At 36.0% G+C, this 18,586-nt stretch overlaps 1 protein-coding gene across 1 annotated transcript in view; it reads right to left on the bottom strand.

The window, feature by feature from the left end:
- The window catches only part of BLTP1 (bridge-like lipid transfer protein family member 1), a 116,076-nt gene extending 98,050 nt beyond the window's left edge, over positions 1-18,026 (bottom strand). The window contains exons 1-7 of the mRNA XM_010177285.1: positions 17,897-18,026; positions 14,205-14,321; positions 12,268-12,346; positions 11,532-11,596; positions 5,914-6,100; positions 4,663-4,744; positions 3,845-4,038 (exon numbers count right to left, since the gene is read on the bottom strand). Of these exons, the coding sequence (XP_010175587.1) occupies positions 3,845-4,038; positions 4,663-4,744; positions 5,914-6,100; positions 11,532-11,596; positions 12,268-12,346; positions 14,205-14,321; positions 17,897-17,993 (821 nt within the window). The 5' untranslated portion in view covers positions 17,994-18,026. The remainder of the gene's footprint in view (positions 1-3,844; positions 4,039-4,662; positions 4,745-5,913; positions 6,101-11,531; positions 11,597-12,267; positions 12,347-14,204; positions 14,322-17,896) is intronic.
- Positions 18,027-18,586: the final 560 nt, after the last annotated feature.

The following is an 18,586-nucleotide window of genomic DNA, read 5'->3' on the forward strand; positions in this document are numbered from 1 at the left end:
GGCTGCCTCAGACTAAACGAGCTTCTGAAGACAAACACTGTGAATATTCAAGTCCATCTGGTCTCAAGCCTCCTATTAAAAAGGCAGCCATCATATTGCTAGGCTATGTTTACCCCGATGCCCAAAAAATACTTAACCATTATGTTGTTGTTGTTATTATTACTAGATAAAGTAACTTAAAAGTTTACTTAACTCAAGCATGAAGATACCAAGTTCCTCTCCACAAAGACATTGCTCAGGTACTATAAACCACAACCAACTACCAAAGTTTTACTTTCAATGTTTCTTTCCATCAAGAGTTCCTTTCTCCTTGTCCTATATCGTTCTTTCACCTGCTAATTGTTTTTTTACTAAAATAGCACTCTAAGCCAAAGGGACACCTTCAGTAATTAGACCATTAGTTTTGTTTCTTTTTTTTTTTTTTAAAAAAAAAAAAGGCTGTTCTTCCTTAATAACATTTCCCTCCATATAAAAAGATCTGAGTGATAAACTAATACATTAAAAACTTGTCCTAACACTATTATATTGGTATATTACAATCCCTTTCTCACAGTGTTACCACACGTTAATCTACATAATATTACATTTTATAGTAGTAATAATATAATATGAAATTTCTATTTTTACTGCAAAAGGTGGTTTTGCCACTTTTCAGCTACTTTTATAAATTGTCACATCTTAACAAAAAAAAAAAAGAAAATTCCAATGACAGAAATACACTGTCTAGGAGCATGTGGCCCATTATACCACAGCTCAAACTCAGGAAAGCTTGGAAAACATGGAAGACAGCAAATGCAGATCCCACATACTGCCAGAAGTTCTTCAAAAGCAACAGAGCAGGAATCCTAAAATCAATTTTACTTTGAGAGGAATGACAGCAGTGAAAGATGAAATACTTTCTATTCACTCCTTATTTTCCAATTATTTCTTTTTTCTGTCCAAAATGGAATTGGCCTCCTCAACAAGAAGTAAATAGAGGAAGATGTGATGGAGGTTACCTCAGCCTATAGAAATACATTAGAGAAGCTACATTACTGTTTTAATAAAAGTTACTGTAAAGTATAAATGCATAGGGCAGATTTAAAAGTTGTTTACTTCTGCCTTCCTAACAGTGTTTACCTGTACTGACTTAGAATAATTAATAATTTTGGTTTAATCTAAACCACTATTTTAAATAGAATTACGGACAGTTTTTCAGCCAAGCCTTCTTCAAGATGGACAATTTGACTTAACTCCACAGCCTAATGGAAACTGCCATTTAGCTGTAGGAAAGACAGAAATATCTACAGGAAAGCTTTAAGAGCTGACAGACTGGCCAGATCCTCCTGTCAAAGACCCACTGCCATGTCATCCTCATCACCTTTGCCATTCTTCATTTTCTGGAGAAAAGCCGTGAGATCTTACACTAAATGGAAGTGGAAAGGGAGGGAAAAAAAACCAAAACTAAAACCAAAACAACCCCATGTGGTAGCTAAATATCTTCAGTTCTTTCCCTTCAACTCTTCTAGAGTACATCTTTACCACATCTGCATATTCCACTGAACACTTCTCTTTCTTGCTCATGTTCTGATCTATCTGAACTTACTACACTTGCATAAAACTTTTTCCCTGTTCAGTGTGTTTTTTCCCCCACGGAAAGTTCTCCTCTGTATCATCATATCTTATCACTAGTTTTTTTATTCTCTCTTTAAGAAGAATATGAAAATATATAGTAGATGACTGAAGCAGCTTACAGTTTTACACTATCAAAGCATAACAGGCCATAGCAAACACAACAGAGCAGCCAAGAGAAGCCCTGTCTTGCCTTATGCCAGTCCTTGGATGGTCAGAGGTTAGGTGATAACCAACAGGTAGTGAACCCAATAGCAGAACTGATTTAGATTTATGACCAACATATATTTTTCTTCATAGGCATGAATTCTGTGATCAGTGCTCACTGCACAACCTTTCAAAAAAGAAAACAGTACTGCTTCTTTTAGCTGTATTCTCAGCTGTATTCAGGGGCACATGAAACTACCTCTGCAGAAAATGGGAGAGGAAGGTACCCAACGAGGCCGCCTAGCCCACCTTCAGCAGACAGCAGGAAGAGTTACACCTTGGCAGACTTAGCTGATGGAGGTGGCAGAACCCCAGAAACCTCACCACAAGCCATTTACAAAACCAAAACAAATAATGGCAATGAATGATAATGAGATTATCATTAAAAAGTATTTCCTAATATCTACCCTAAACTTCCACTTTGATCCTGCTGACGATGCTGCTGTTCTCCAAACTTGTTCTGTTTTGATCTGCTTTTCCTAGCACTACTTTTTTCCTTGGGTTTTAGAGGATTTATTTGCAAAAAGTGATGGAGGCATTGAGGTGTCCGTTTGTAATATAATATGACAGTTTTCAAGGTGGGTTTTTGATGTTTGTATCGATGAGTCTGCTACAAATTTCATCAAGTCATTCAGTTGTTTTTTATACATGCATTGCTTGCAGGAATTTCTGAAAGTTAAGACACCCAGCTTAATTTTTAAGCCAAAGAAGCCTAAGAGGGCAGGCTCTAAAGATTCAAACATTCCCAGTTCCCAGTGAACTGGGTCATTTGTTGAATCTACCCAGTAAATTAGGGCATGTGTTTCCTGCACACATGCCATCCTTCAGCCATCAGGACTTGTAGGGATGGGAACTGCATAAAAAGAAAATAGTTAGCAGAAGCAGGAGGAAAAGCTAATAGTTTGAGTATCTTAATCCTCTTTTGCTTTAATCTTGTTTGTTTTCAATATTAATTGGAGAAATTTCCTTTGTCATCATGTTGGAAGAGTAAGATTCTGTTATCTTAAGAACATTATTTGAAAACAGAATGTTACTTGAAACAGAATGTTATTTGAAAACATACAAAGGCATATTATAGATGGTAGTATTTGGCTGATACAAAGCCAATTAAGGTACGGTCAAATGATGTACAGTTTAGTTCCAAGCATCATAATTCATTCTCTGGACACTGGTGCTTAGGAGGTATAAAATAGGCATAAACATTTTACATAAACCCATACACGCAATTATCCAAAGATAGTACACATTATTTTTTTGTTGAGCAAATAACGCCTGTGAAAGACACTGAAATTTAGCAGTTTTGTCCAAATTATGTGTTGAATATATAACATTGTAAGCATTAAATAAGATAATGCAGAAAATTCTGGCTATGATGTTCATATCATATCAATCAAGAATGTTAATAGAGTATGCACGCAAATGTCTTGCTGGTTAAAGTGTAATAAAATGAGAATCCCAGTGTCAAATCATTTCATGCAAGTGTCTGATTTATTACCATTCAGTTTGTTAAGGCTGCATAACCCTGCTTATGCAGAATACACAGAAGTAAAAGGATCAGCAATCTGTCTTCAAAAGATAACATGATTTCTACTGCAGCAAGCATTGCGCAGCTTGTGCCCAATTTTTTTTTCAAATATTTTCCAAACCGTATGCCAATCAGCTCTATAGAAGTCAACACCTTAAACCTTGCATTTATCCTAGAAATTTAGTGCTGTCAAAGCCTGTGTACATCTATAGAACCTGAGTGAAGGAAAATAAAAGTTGAATGTAGGGTATTAATCACAGAGCAGAACATACCAAAAATAAAAATCTACGACTAGATAAGAAAACAGTACTTCTCTCTCTAAATAAAATATTTTCAAAGATCCAGCATTTAAAACCTTCAGAGTGGTAAAAATGCCAACTGTCTAAACGTGCTAAGAAAAATAAAATCACAGAAACACAACCAACATTACTTTGTTTGTTTGCATAAAATAAAGAATAATGTAATATGGAAAAAAAAAAATCAAAACAAAACAAAACTTACTCATCATTTTGAAGACCAACATATCTTGGACTTGGAACCAGCATGACTCTAACATTTTCCAATTTCCCTTTCACAATGTGCATAAACTGATCAAGGTGACTCGAAGGTGGCTTTGTGGTATACGTCAAAAAAGCATCATCAAAGTTAATACAAAGTGTTTGTGGCTGATAATGATTCCCAAATGCCAAGCGACCCTAAATCAAAAAGAAAAGCCAATTACTCATTATATACTGCTCTTTTATGTAAACGTATATATTCACTATAATAATGCAGTTTAACCAGCTATATGCAAATAAAGACCATGGACAAAAATCCCAGCCATAAACTGAGCATATCTGAAAATACTACCTTGTACATTAAACTCTCAATATTCTCTCTCCTATCACCTCAATAACAGTTTTCCTGGTTTTTTGGGGGGCAACATCAACTTTTAAGGAATGTGTCCAAATATCCCTATTAAAAAATGTAGGGAAGAAAAGAAAAAAGAAAAAAAAAACAAAACACCAAACACCTCCCAAAAACCGAACACCATACATTGTGCAACACCCATTACCTAGTTTAATTACTTGGTGATAGTCTTGAAATCATTACAAGTCTAAGACACAAGTATTTCCCCAAAATAAACAAAACCATGTTTGCTCCAGCATCAGCAGGATTTATGACTGTGTCAGGGGAGTGCTCGTGCTGCCTTTTTAAAACTTTTTCAAGTATAAAGGAGAACAAAAACTGAAGAAGAATGTATAAGAAAAATGAATGGCAAGCCTGATTTTTAAGCATATACTGTTAAATGTTTTCATTATTGGAGTCTTTTCACTTACCGTGCTCACATTGACTTTAATGACTGGAATAAGTGATCTCCATGAAGAAGAAGGGTCTTGAGATTCTGTTTTCACTTTAACACTACAAGGGAAAAAAAAAATGTGTTTTATTATTTTTGTCTTTTCTATAGAAAAACTCATCAACCTTTTCTTCTAGGTGGCCTTCAGTGCACAGCTCTCAGGGAACACTCCTTCCCATAGAAGTGCCTCCTGTAAGAGACCTGCTAGCAGACTACTGCAGACTCCTCCAGAGCCTGGGAGAACAATCGGAAGCATACGAAGCTACACCTTGTGTGCTAGATTACTGAACTGACCCAGGTAGAAAACAACCGTGTCATGTTTAACACAGAGCAACAGTTAAATAAATCTGCCTCAGAGGAACTTGTTCTGTTCTAAGTATTCCTATCCGGGTGTGGGATTTTTCATTTCTCAAGACATGTCCTCCTCAAAGGCAGGAGTCCTTCCTACACTTGTCAGTAAGGGCGTAAAATGAAAACATGAAGAGACTGGCTTAGAGACTGTACCCAAATTCAGGGCTGCCACAGCATCCTGCATCTGCCCACTATGTAATTTAGTAACACGTACTGGCCTGGCCAGCAGCAGTTGAAGGACTCGAGTCCCATTAGATCTTCTCTGCTCCTGCCTCTCCACCCAAAGAGAGGCTTATTATTGAATGCCTGACTCCACTATACATAAGCCACATAGAACTCCTTATAGATCTGCTCCATGTTTTTTGGGGTACCTCAAAAAGAGGAATAAAATAAGAAAAGAAAGTTTGTGTAGCTATACACAAACACATACCCCTAAAAAGACAACTTGTGAAATCAGTCCGAGTTTAAAGCTCAAAAACCAGTAAGTCCTCCCAACACCATATAGGTCCTCACATTTTGTCTATTCAATGTCTTCAGCAGCTCTTACTTCTACAGAGCATTACCATTATTATTCTGTAAGAATAAGCCTCCTCAACACGTGCTTCTTTTCCATACTGTGCTTCAAATAGATTTTTCAACCTGTCTCTGATCATTAAACAAGAAGAGTTTGGTTTGTTTGGTTGTGGTTTTTAATTATTATGGTAGGAAATATGAGGAAAGAAAAAAGATTTAGACTGTCAGGCTTGTCAGTACAATTTCTCTCTCTGCTGTGCTTCAACCATTTGGCCTCCAGAGCTTATGTTAACAAAACATTACCCAATTAGTTCAGCACTTCGCAGAACAAAGCGGCAACAAAACAGAGAAATGAATAATAATTTACCTTTCAAGATTTGTATGTGTTCTCTGCCTCCCATTTACTTGTGCTTTTTCATCATCTTTCTTTGCTGGAATTATTGTGGGATCCAAGCCAAATAGTTCTTGTAGTTGTCCATAAAGCTCAGAACGGTTGTACACATGAAATTCAAAGTCATTCACCATAATGTAAAGTCGTGTTTCTGCCTTTGGATCTAAACAAAGAGTAGGAAGAGACTTTCTAATTCTATTCCAACATTCCCTTGCAATATTGGCAGTTTTTTAGATATGCACATTTTGAAAACAATCTACACAGTCATGAACAGCTGCTGAAGTACATATTAAAAAGCAGTAAAAAAAACCCCACAAAGTAATTACACCATTCCAAGCAAATCAGTCAAATTTGGCAAATAAGACAGTTGTATACAAAATATAAAACCTGAAAGGCATTTCACCCTCAGGTCACAATCCAAAAACAGAGCCAGGCAAGAGCTGCACAAAAAGGTAAATGAGGTTTATTCAGTCTCATATATCAAAACAAACCAACAAAAATCCCTCTTTGATGCACAGCACAGAAGCCTCAGTGTCAACTTCAGCTTTTTAGCACCGATATCAATACTTGAGATCAATCAGTCTCAAAAACCAAATGGTTTTCTAGCCAAGATCTGTGGTATAGCAGGTCTGAACTGGGAAAAAGCTTTCTTTTACAGAGAAACACAAAATATTAACATATGTATTTTGCACAATTGGTTAACATTTTCACAAATTTAAAATTTTAACTGTAACATCAGCTTGACCCTCTGATATTAAAAACTAGTTTAACATCTGCTGATCACATATAGAGCTGTTTGTGACATACTTTGACTTACTTTTGCTTTCGACAGTATGACCTAATTATGTAGTTAATGTGAGAAAATAAAGCTCGCACAATTTCCCCCTAATTACCTAGTTGAAAGAGTGCCCGTTACACATTCCCTCAAGAGACATGAGCTGCTCTAAAACATGATCTGGTCTTTCTAAGTCAAACAGACTTTAGGAAGCTGAAGTATCAATAGTTATTACAGCAGTCCCCAATCTGTAACTCAGAGGGTACAAACTGAAGGCATTTCCCACAGAAATGAAGAAGTCAGAGCGCATACCTGCTGTTGTGGTCAGGATCAAGAGAAGAAATGCAGCTGCCCATGAGCCAAAGTTCAGAGACACGTGCTTTATTAAATGCACCCTGTTTGCCAGTGTTACACATCTATAAAACACTGTCCCAGCAACAGCAACCCACTTTTACCCCTCACACCTAAATTACCAGAAATTTCCATATCATTATAAAAAAAAAGTAAATGTATAATAAGTCTCCAGAAAGCACTGACATCACACTTGTCTTGAACAGGAGACAGAGAGAAAAGTTAATGAGCCGGTTTCGGTTCCTTCCTGTTTTCATAAAAGCACTATCAAATCCATTCGTTGGTAACGTGAACTTGCGTCGATAAGATATAGGCAAAGGATGACAGGGACAAAGATTGGGATACACAATTGTTCACCTGGGAGATCTGAGTAACATCAAGAACGCAAACAAATGTAATGTTTCAATTCCTGGAGGCAAGCATTAGACTTCATTAACTAAATTAAATCATATGGAGTAATTCATTTCTTTAAGGGGATTTAGAGAGACAACTATCTCTTCTTCCTAATAACAAAAATAAGATTTGACCGCCACACAGCAATTTGGTTGCCTAAGACCCAAAAGGCAAGGAAAAAGAGACAAGTACATCTGAATGTCATAGAGTTAAATGATTCAAAGACACATATATGTAGGTCACGTAAAAGTAACTACCAGATTGACAGCAAAAATACTGAAGTTTTTTAATCAACATTTGTTGGAATCAAAGCAACTAATGTAGCCAAGGTTTTGACATTTGCCTCTTACAGAGTTTATCCAAGATGTTGGGGTTTTTTTGTTGTTTTTTCTTTTTAATTCAAATGCTTGTCTCACACCAACCCAAACAATTCAACATAAATATACCCACTAAACAAAACCTAACGGGAACACGAAACAAGTCATTCCTGGCAATAAAAACTAGAGGAATTGGTTTTCAAAACAGTAATCCCCCTTCAAAAAGTACCTCACAAACTACACCATATGGTTTTACAGTATGAAAATTGGTCATCTGCTGTGGCACCTAAGCCAAAACATCTGAATGTGCCCAATTCACAACACAGTCCTCCAACTTTTGTTCCTAAACCACTTTCATTTCTCAAGTATATTCAAAACCTACTCTCAAGTCCCAGTAGGAGTTAACGAAACACTCAAGGCAGGAAGACAATGCACATACTTGACTTCTCCTATGAAGTTCTTTCAACATTGGTATGACATGCCTAGTACAAACACAGTGCCAAGATGAAAAACAGATTGCACCTTTCTAGGTCTAATAGAGGAACTTTTAAAAAACCCCAAAAGGAAAGGCAACTTCACTACGGGTTATAATAATCATTATCCATCTTTCTGTGGTTCAGACTTTCTCTTATGCAAGGAACTGGGATTAAGTCTTTATGAGAAGCATCCTTAAATTACAGGGCAACCCAAGTCTTCCAGCAACATTTACTTTGGATTCCAGAGGGTATGCCGAAAATGCATCTATTTTGCTAAGTTAGTTTTCACTTTCTCAGAAGAATGGTGAGAAAATAATTCTCTTAGCTTTAGAACAAACGTGAAAAGAAACAGAATGCAAAGCATTTTTATTTTTCCTTTTCCTGACACAAAGCTTTAATAGTCACGCTTCCTAGAATCCATTTTGATCATAAAAACATACTGACTACCAGAAATTCAATAGGAAGAGTATACCACACAGTATTTTGCAAAGCACATACACCAGTGTACTGTGAGTTTGAGCTCTTCTTCCTAAAAACCTTCACTCTTCACTGACAAATCTCAGATCATGCTCCTCACTCTGTTTTTATTTCTTTGCATACCATCATAAGACTTTGTGTCAGTGGATCTCGGCGAGTCAGCAGCAACTGGCAGGCACTACCACATTCTTTAGCTCATCAGGAAGAAGGATGAGAAGCCATGTGACTAGAAAGCAGCTATCAGGGTAAAATATTCCCAACAACATGTGAACGTATTCCATGGGCATGTGGAACAATACTGGATTTTTCTTACTGACAGGAGTGATAACCTGGAAGCATTGAAGATTGGAAGATTGAATATGTAATTCCTAGCATTAAAAACAATTTTACCTTGGCATAAATTATTGAACACATCAATTACTCATCATCACTCAATCTTTTAAAAATGTCACTTATTTCGCTTCCAGAGAGAACTTTACAACTTGTACGACTGGGTTGGATGAACATTGAACCCCTTTCTGGTTCTAAAATCTCTGAATATATGAATGAATTTCTAGTTTTTCTCCTTCCACAGACCAGTGGGGAATATATGAGACTGCACTACCTTCAGCACATTCCTTCAAGAGATGAAGACGTACACAAGCTTCATATACATTTGAACAAATACAGCTTTTAGGAAATTTAGGTGACCCCATGCTGAAGTTCAGCTCCTTGTATACAACTGTAACAGCACTTAACATTGATAACCTTACCAGTGAAAACCGGATTATTGAGTACAGCCCTTTTCTAAAGAGGTGATGTCAATGACACCTGAAATGACCTGAAAGGAAGTTCCCTTATTAAAGTCTCCAAGTATTTCAGGATTCTTCACTAGCCTCCCCTATGTGCACAAGAAAATCTTCCTCTCATACTCTAAATATCTCATGAAGAAATAGAATGAGGTTACATTATTTCTACATTAACAGGATTTTTTATCACCACTATGAAAAACAAAATGCCATTCCTGTTGCATTTCACATGATTGTTAGGAGCACCCTGCACTTCAGTTACAGAACTTGAAAGCCAAAAACCCACAACACTCAGAAACTCATCGTTATTACTTATATCTAAGTCTTCATAAGATGTATTTTTTCCAAGCAAAACTATTAAAATATTTAAGGCTTGTGATTTTATAAATAATCTGGTGGAATTTTTAAATTGTTAATAGCCCTGATTCAGTCTACGTGTTTTTCTCTAGGAAAATATCAGCTCTGTTTTGTTTTTTTGTTTTGTAAAAGATCTGAAACAAAGGTATTCATCAGTAATATGATTTAGTATTTAGTATTGTAGCTAAAAACTAGCTACAACAAGTTTTCCCATCATTCTGTGTGAAAACTGCAAGGGAGTAATCCTTGAACAAAACATAAATCTTTAAGATGCAATTTACCAGCAGCTTTCCTGATTTGGTCAGGTACAGGTTTTTCTGTTGTGATCAAGAAGATTAACAAGTATTGAGAAGAATACACTACAATAAGCTAAGAATCAGCAAAGATTAATTTTTCCTTTAAGGTTAAAAATGAAGGCATCTCTGCTAAATAATCAAAATGTAAAGTAAGCAAGGTTATTTTTCCTAGGTAAAAGAGTAACTATTTAAGAGAGTTTTTTATTCACGTTACTTTGGTTTTGGACCTATACACCTCTGACCTCCTTGGTTACTTGGATTATTTGTCCACTAATTGCACAGTCTTAAATGCCAGCAGAAATCATAGATGGTTAAAGCCTTGCAACACCACCAAGCAAAAATATCACCATAAATGACAGACACAACTAGCTTTATTGTATTAAATTCACTTCATTTTTTTCATTCTGTGAGCCACTAGAGAAATATGTCTTAACCAGCAGATGAAGAAAATTCCATGAAAGCCTGTTGGACAATAACCTGTGGTTGGAAAAAATCTAATTAACTTATTGACTAGCTTCCATTTTTTGAATTAGTCTTCTTACAGTACAAAGAATTTGACTTGTGACCTATCACCTTAGAGGCTTAGTAATGCCTCTAAAGGGAAAAAAAAAACCCCTCCAAAGTTCAGTGACCCTCTCAATTAGTGATCTCCTCAACTGTAGACAGTTGCCATTTTGGGAACTCCTTGAATTAGCAATGGAGCTGTGATGCTTCAAAAGACAAGAGAGGCAGGATGTGAGACTCATTCAACCAGATTCTAATCCTATAAATGACTAAGCAAGCATCACAAGGCTACTTATGTTTTCTCGCAGCGTTTTCTGCAGATACAGTTAATCTCTTGCATCCAGGGTTAATTGTCCTTCTTCAGCCAGTGATAAGGAAGAAAAAGAAATTAATTTTTCACATTTCAATGACCACAGATGTCATCAAGACACAGGATTACCAAATACTAAAGAATATCCCCTACTCTAACACTTTTGCTAAAATACTGACAGCACAACACAAACTTAAAAACTAAAATCCCTTCCAGAACATAAGAAGTCTCTATTTATCACAGTTATAAACTTCAATACACGGTCAATTATGCTTAGACTACACCTAACGAAGGCTACTGTTAAGGTTAATGGTTTGGCTTAAGAAGGGTTCAAGTCACTGGTAATGAATTCTGCATTTATTTCACTGAGTTCTTCTCGTCTAGTAACACAAATCAACCAGTTAAAAGAACCCATACCTTCTGATGATTCAATGTACTTCAGTCACATGTTACAAATCAATTACACGCATCCCATTGTGCAAAGGAAGTATTTTTCTGTAGGCTACCTGTAAACTTAATTTAAACTTTAAAACTTTTTTGAGAAACCTACCATGCTGTTTCTGCTTAGGGTTGTACATCTTCCACCAGCGAAATATGATAAATCCATCTTGAATTCTAAACCAAATAAATTAGGTAAAGCAGAAGTTAGAAGAGTGATAATCCAAAACCCTACGTGCAGTTGCACGACACATTGTCTTATGCAGTGCAGAGATCTAGAGTTGCAGAAGGGTACAAGCAATATTAGAGCACAAAACATTTCAGCATAAAGCATATAGTATATTATTATGGAATTACTACATTAGCTGAAACTTGTATAAAATCCCATATCCATTGCCTTCTCAAGGCTTTCCAAATTTGTCAGTAAAAATCAAAATTACAAACTATTCACTAGTGTGCGATTCATGAAACAAATTATTCTCAACTCCAGTTAACACATGCAAACTACTTGGCCAAAATGAATCTTCTAGACTTAAGAGCAGGAGCATGAAGGAATGAAAGAAAGTTCTCCTTCAAACTCTGAAGTGTTGTCTTTTACAAATTCTAAGGACAACAAGAATCTTAGCCAGTACTCACTTTCAACTGATAATGTGCGAACAACAAAATGAGCTAACAACACAAAAGACTGTCTAAATAGTATTGTCAGAAGAGTCAGTTTATTTCTAACATTTATAAATATATTTGTTGCTTGTTTGTAAGACGGCATTTTGACATGTGTTATTTAGACATACACATTTACTGTATTTGAAATCGCTATTTAGAAGAGTAATTCTCTTGGAAATCTGTACCTGATTGACATGTCTTCTGTGATGAAATAGATTTCACGAACCATGACTTTTCCAGACAGCACAGAGAACGAAAAGGAACCTAGTGTGAGAGAAAGTGTTTATAGGATGTTAGCCTGAAGTTGTTGACACTTTATTTTCTGAACAGGAAGAATACAGTATTCTGTTACCTGAAATGTGTTTACTGGGTATCTTGAGTTTTCCCTTTGAAAATACACTGACTTTCAGAGGAGAAGGGAAGTCAGAGATTCAGAACATACAAGACAAAAAGTACACAACTCAAAAAGTTGCTGGGTTTGGCACCACCCAAGAATACAACCAACCCCCTGAGACACATTAGTCACTCAGGAACATTCAAGTGCCTTGCAAAGCTTGTGAAAAGAGTGAGGAAAGCTATTTTGAACATTCATAATTATCAAGCCATTGTATGCAAGACTGTAATTAGAGAAATAAAGATTCCTGAGGAAATAATTTTTCAAATTTTAAATGGCTATAAAGTTTTCAGCCCAATTATTATGACAAATTGTGTGTACAGCAGGAAGCGTTAATAAGCCTGAAAAAGCCAGCAGGTAATGCAATAGCCCATATTTTTCCTAAGGCTTTTCACTTCACTCACAGAAAGTTAAATAAACTATGATTTGTTTAAAAAAAAAAATTTTAAAAAATCAACATTAATCGATAGAAACCCAGCTGTAAAGCATGGGATTTAATTAGTGTTATGTTCTTCTTACTGATTAAGTTTATGAAGAACACCATATATTTGGCCAGCTATGTCCAGTTGTCTTTACTTAATAGTAATTTCACAGAGAAATTTCAATAAAAGCCCATAGATCAAGTGTAGTGGCCAATAAGTATTTCACCTATATTGCTGTTCAAAAAGTTGGATGTGAAGATTGTTTGGATTACAGTTCTTAAATTCTTAAGGACATAAGCAAATTATTGCCGGAGTCTCTTTGGCAGGTGGATACATGTGGTTTGTTTTTCCTTTTTCTTTTGAGTTTTCACTACATTTATGATCAATAGCTGCAGAAAAAGTCCAGAACTAAAGTCATTGTCATTCTGGGAAGCAGACATAGGAAGGCATGGAAGAATAAATGAAAGAAAATTAAAAGTGCAGTCGGGGTGAGGTTGTGGGATACAGCCCTCTGTGACTCAGCATCAGATATTTTTGTAATGTGGGTGAGTGCCCAAGTGATTTGTACTGACCCATTTTATTCAAAAATGTTTTAAAATATACTAAAAAAAAAAAGTTAATGGATTTTGATGCAAATGTTCTAAGCAGTATAAATCCTACATATCACAATCCCAGTATGGATTAACATGATTAGTTGTTCTGACAGCTTATTTAGAAAGCAAGGACACTGCCATAACAGGGAGTTGAGGTTTGAGACTCCACTGTGCCCCTCTGAGCCCGCTCCAGCGGTTGCTACCCGCACTTCAGATGCTGCATAACTCTCCTCAAAGGTGCAGGGAAGTGGGAAGCTGCACCCCTTAAAACCAAATTCTGAGTTAAATTCAGAAGCTGCTCAGGCAGGTTCCATGGGGGACTGAGGTGAGTCTTCTCCTTTTAGGACACTAACCATTATGATTACAGGGCTTTAAAAAGGGAGTAATAGAAAACGTACAGATTTTAAGTACACAAAGTATATGGACTAAACAGAAAAAAGTGAATTCAACTTAAAATTAAAAAAACCTGTCAAGTGAACTTCAATATAAAACAATGAGAGACTTAAATGAAAAACACGGTGTTTTTCTACTTACACCAAGAATCCTCCCCTAAAGCATGATATTGGAACTTTTTCTCTTCTTAAATTAAACCCAGGCTGATCATTTTCAAATTACTTTAAGGAACACTTGGATTTTACTTAAGAGTTTTTAACAAATTGAGGTCTAATAAAAATTAGTAGATAAACAGCACCATTATAGTAATCATAACTTACCAATATGGATGTAGCCATGTTTATATAATCTGTTAAGAACCAATGTTAAAATGAGTCCAATGTTCCGGGAATTATAATAAGTTAGGTAGATAATCCATCCGCAAGACAATATTGTCGCTGTTGAAAGATTAAAATGAATTAAAAATCTTTTTTGAAGTATGTTGACCTAGATAAAAGCCTTACCTGTTAAGACTATAAAGCACAAGAACATTCTTCCTACTCTCCAAATAAGTTGAAACTGATGGGACATTTTAATGGGTGTTTTTGCAGAGATGGTGTGAGAAGGGTGTAAAGAGATGAGGAGAAAAAAATAAGGGGAAACAGCAAGTTCAGAAAAGTACAGATTCTTCACTGCTCTTCCCAAAACAAAAAAAAAAAATCCTTGTGAGGACATGCAAAAGGCAACACATATTTCATTGCACCCCTTATCATCCAAGAAGTTAAATTTCATAGATTAAATCACAACATGCATTATCCCACACAAGTCATTCATTTCAAAACACCCTAAAAAAAACAACACAACAAAAGTCATATTACATTCCTTCTCCACACCATGAACTGTAACTGAAATTTCTAGTCTTTCATATCTTAGCACAGGAAGCAACATGATCACATCTGAAACCATTTCCTAAATTGCTGTATCGTGAGAGAAATATACCAGTCTTTAGGCTAGTGGAAATCTGTCAACAGTTCAAGCATGGAATTTGATAGGAAAAAAAGGAAATAGCAATCCAATGAGAAACATGCAGGGGGAAAAAAAAAATTAGGTCTGTTAATCCCCAAAGTAATTTTACTTTAGTTGATTAAGAGCTAGTAACATATTTCTAACTACAAGGGTTCTCAAAGCTTCCAGAAGGACAAGCCCAAAAGGAATGGGGCTGCCAGGGAATGGACTAGTTCTAACTCAGTTTAGTGATAATTACCATTCTGTCTCATCCAATGCAGAGAAGGAAAAAAAACTACCTTTTTTTTTTTTTAATTTGAGGTATCTACTCATTATACTAACCGAACCTTGTAACAGAAGTTTTTCATTTACTTATACACTTCACACTGAAAAACTCAGATTCATTGTGCCTTTTATGGGAAATCCAAAGTGCAGAAAGGTATGTAAGTATGATGCCTTCACTCTGCAAAGTTCAGGTGATTACTCAAAAAAAACCCAAACAAACCCAAAACAAACCCACAAGAAATTACAAAAACAACGTGTCCTTTTACTGATCCTTAATTTTTTTGCAGTGGGATGCTCCACTGCTTTGTAACAACACTTGTGCTTTGATGAAAGATGAGAAGGTAGAAGAGATTTGCGTGACTTTGTCCTTTCCTTACAGAAAAATGGATCCATTGTGGCCAAAGTTCAGGTAGCTCATATGCTTGGTCTAGTAGACTGCTTGATATGTAAAATAAATCAGATCTGTGTGGATGATTACACAGGAACAAGGCAGAAAGGGTTAAAGCCACACCCCAGGAAATAAACTGCTCTTGTCATTTAGTGAAGGCACACTGCAAGGACAGCATTTACCTCCCCACACTTTCAGATGAGTAAGCTACTCACTGCTGGTCCTCTATCAGTATAGGTAGAAAGGTGGAATGACTCACATTCAAAGGGTCAGTAATAAAACTTAATTTGAGATTAAAGTTCAACTGCACACTTAACTTCAAGTACCTAAAATCAAGAACTTACCCTCTTATACTGAGAAAAATCAGCAAACTAGTGCAGTTTCCAGGTACTATGGTCCTACTTCACTGCCTTTACCACTACTCTCACCTCTGCCACAAACCGGAGCCTCTTCTTTTCCCTCAACAAATTTAGTCTCCGCTATTAAGTGACAGATCCCATCAACTCTATTAATCTCATTATTATATTATTGATTTTAAAAGACTCTTCACTGAAACTATATTTGCATGTGATTTTTCAAAATTACTCTAGAATTGAGCAATAGCTCTTTGAGGAGCATGTTCATTTCTAGAATTCATCACCTCTTTTACTGGGATCAATAGTTTGATTTTTGGGATTCAGGAGAAGAAATTATTGACTTTTTTTTTTTTTTGTTCTCTTATAACAGGATGCCATAGGTCAGCAGATAAAAGCAAAGGAGGAATGGCTGGTTGAAACTATGTCAGCTAATATTACTTTAATATGTTTCTATCCAGACTTCATAATAACAAGAGGCTACCCAGCTTTTTCTGTTGTTTGTGTCATTGTTTCTAGAATACCAGGTGGTTCCTCACAACTGAAGAGATCAGCAGCTCCCCAAAACTGCATCACTGTATATAGGTCATTCTGCCCGCAGAAAAAGGGAAGGAACTATATTATTTCTTGAAGTGCCACCCACCCTTCTGTGAAAAAGAAATTTGTAAGTTTAATATATTGAAACAAATAAGGAAGTCTTGGTTTAAATTATAGCTGTTACATGGAATTGCTTATATCCTACATACCTTCCAAGTAGAATTACTAACAGTTTGCTCTAAGAATCCAGCGCAGAAAGGGAAAAATCAGAAAAAGAAAATTCTGCAGGCTGCAATGTGACACTTTTATTCTTTGGTGAAAGACCTAAGTCTCAAGTCAAAGCTTCTGGAGACAAATTTTTCAGATCTGTTCCACATTTGTTCCACATTTTACCATGAGCAACTACCAGCATGGTGACTTCCCTTATTTTCATCTTGATTATGCTTAGAATTTTATGTTGAGTACGAACGTTCCATGTCAACATATTAAAAGTTAAATAAATAATATTCAGAAAGCACCCTCGGCTAATTTGTCTATGTCCTTTTCATTCAGCCTGGCCTACCTAAAAATAATTCCAGTACATCAATAGCCAACAGACATGCTTTAACTTCCCAGAAGTAAAAAAATTAAGTTATTTTTCCCATGCTGCCCTTCACTCCAGGTCTAAGAATCAAGACTAAAAAGCAGGTATTATCTGCCTTTGTAAACATCCAAATTCATCACATAGTTCTAGCACTCTCATCTGGAACTGAATATAACTTAATTTTTATTGTGCTGTCCTTGACCCACCTGTTCATGGATTCAGAAAATAAAAGCACCTACACACAAACATAAACAATAGCACTAGTGTTATAAAAAAAGAACTAGAGTACCTAAATCAGGCACGTTTACAAAAACAGCTGAGTAGACGATGGTTCGGCTTAAAGGCTTATTGTGGCACAATAATTGTCATTAAGCACAATAGTCTTTATATCACTATTCAAACTATATCATATTTGGTAAATATGTACTTATTAGTATAATGAAGTTATCATACGTGGCTCTCACGTGCTACAATGCTAATCCTTTGTTACGGTACTGACGTTAACCACCAGCTTACTCTGGTGCTAGAAAAAACTTATTTCATGGAGAGAAGTTCTCACTGAGTTCTTATTTTGCAGAGTTCAGTTGTAGAGCACTGTCCCTTGCACACTGGACTTACCTCCCAAGTGTTGCAGCACAATTAGTATTGGAAACAGCTTGGTATTTTTTCTTTCTCAATTATCTAAGTAGCATTGCCATATCTCACTAAGCAGCTGTTTGACAAATAAAAACCTATTTTCAATGTTTTGATGTAATTTGGTAAGAAACTGGATATTGATATGCCAGCATTTAGAGAAGCACATTTAAAAGTACACACACACACAAAAAAAAACCAAAAACCAACAAACAAACATTTAACCAAAACAGAATAGATTCACCTTACCTACTAACAGCCAAACAACATTGGAGTCATGTTCTGTTAGGAAGTCTTCCAATTGTGTGATACTTGGGACAAAACTATCATTTTTTCTTTGATCCATTGCTAAATTGTTTTTACATCAGCACCTAGAGAACTGAAGAAAAAAAAAAAATTATTAACAAGCACAGTACAGTTTGAAGAAAACTGAGTTTCCAGGCATGTGCCTCCCTAAAACAGATTAGAGATCAACAGAATACCAGAATACACGCTCCAGATTTAATACCCTGAATGCCCCACACAGCATATAATAGCAAATAAATCTGTAAAACTGTTGTACCATAGCAGTAAATCAAAAAGGTAACTGAACATAAAAGTAGCAATGAGTCTGTATTAAGCCTTCTAACACTCAAAAAGAGAATATGAGACAATATGAGACTGAATCCCCTGCCCCATGGAAGGAAAGGACAAAGTAGACACTTTCAAGAACTACAGGAAATTCCCATAACCTCCTAACCCATAACTGAGTCCATTAATTCTTCTGTTTTAGGATGGACTTGCATCATCTTATAAAAAGTGACCATGCAGTGTCTCTGCTACACAGAGCAGAAAACCAGTCTTTCTGATCTTACACACTTATTCAAACCACCTATAAATCACCTTGCAATGAGGTTATATTAATTAAATATGATTAACAGGGAGTAGCTCAACTCAGGA

The sequence above is a fragment of the Antrostomus carolinensis genome, unplaced genomic scaffold (genome assembly GCF_000700745.2).
Source record: "Antrostomus carolinensis isolate BGI_N321 unplaced genomic scaffold, ASM70074v2 scaffold9371, whole genome shotgun sequence".
NCBI classification, from domain to species: domain Eukaryota; kingdom Metazoa; phylum Chordata; class Aves; order Caprimulgiformes; family Caprimulgidae; genus Antrostomus; species Antrostomus carolinensis.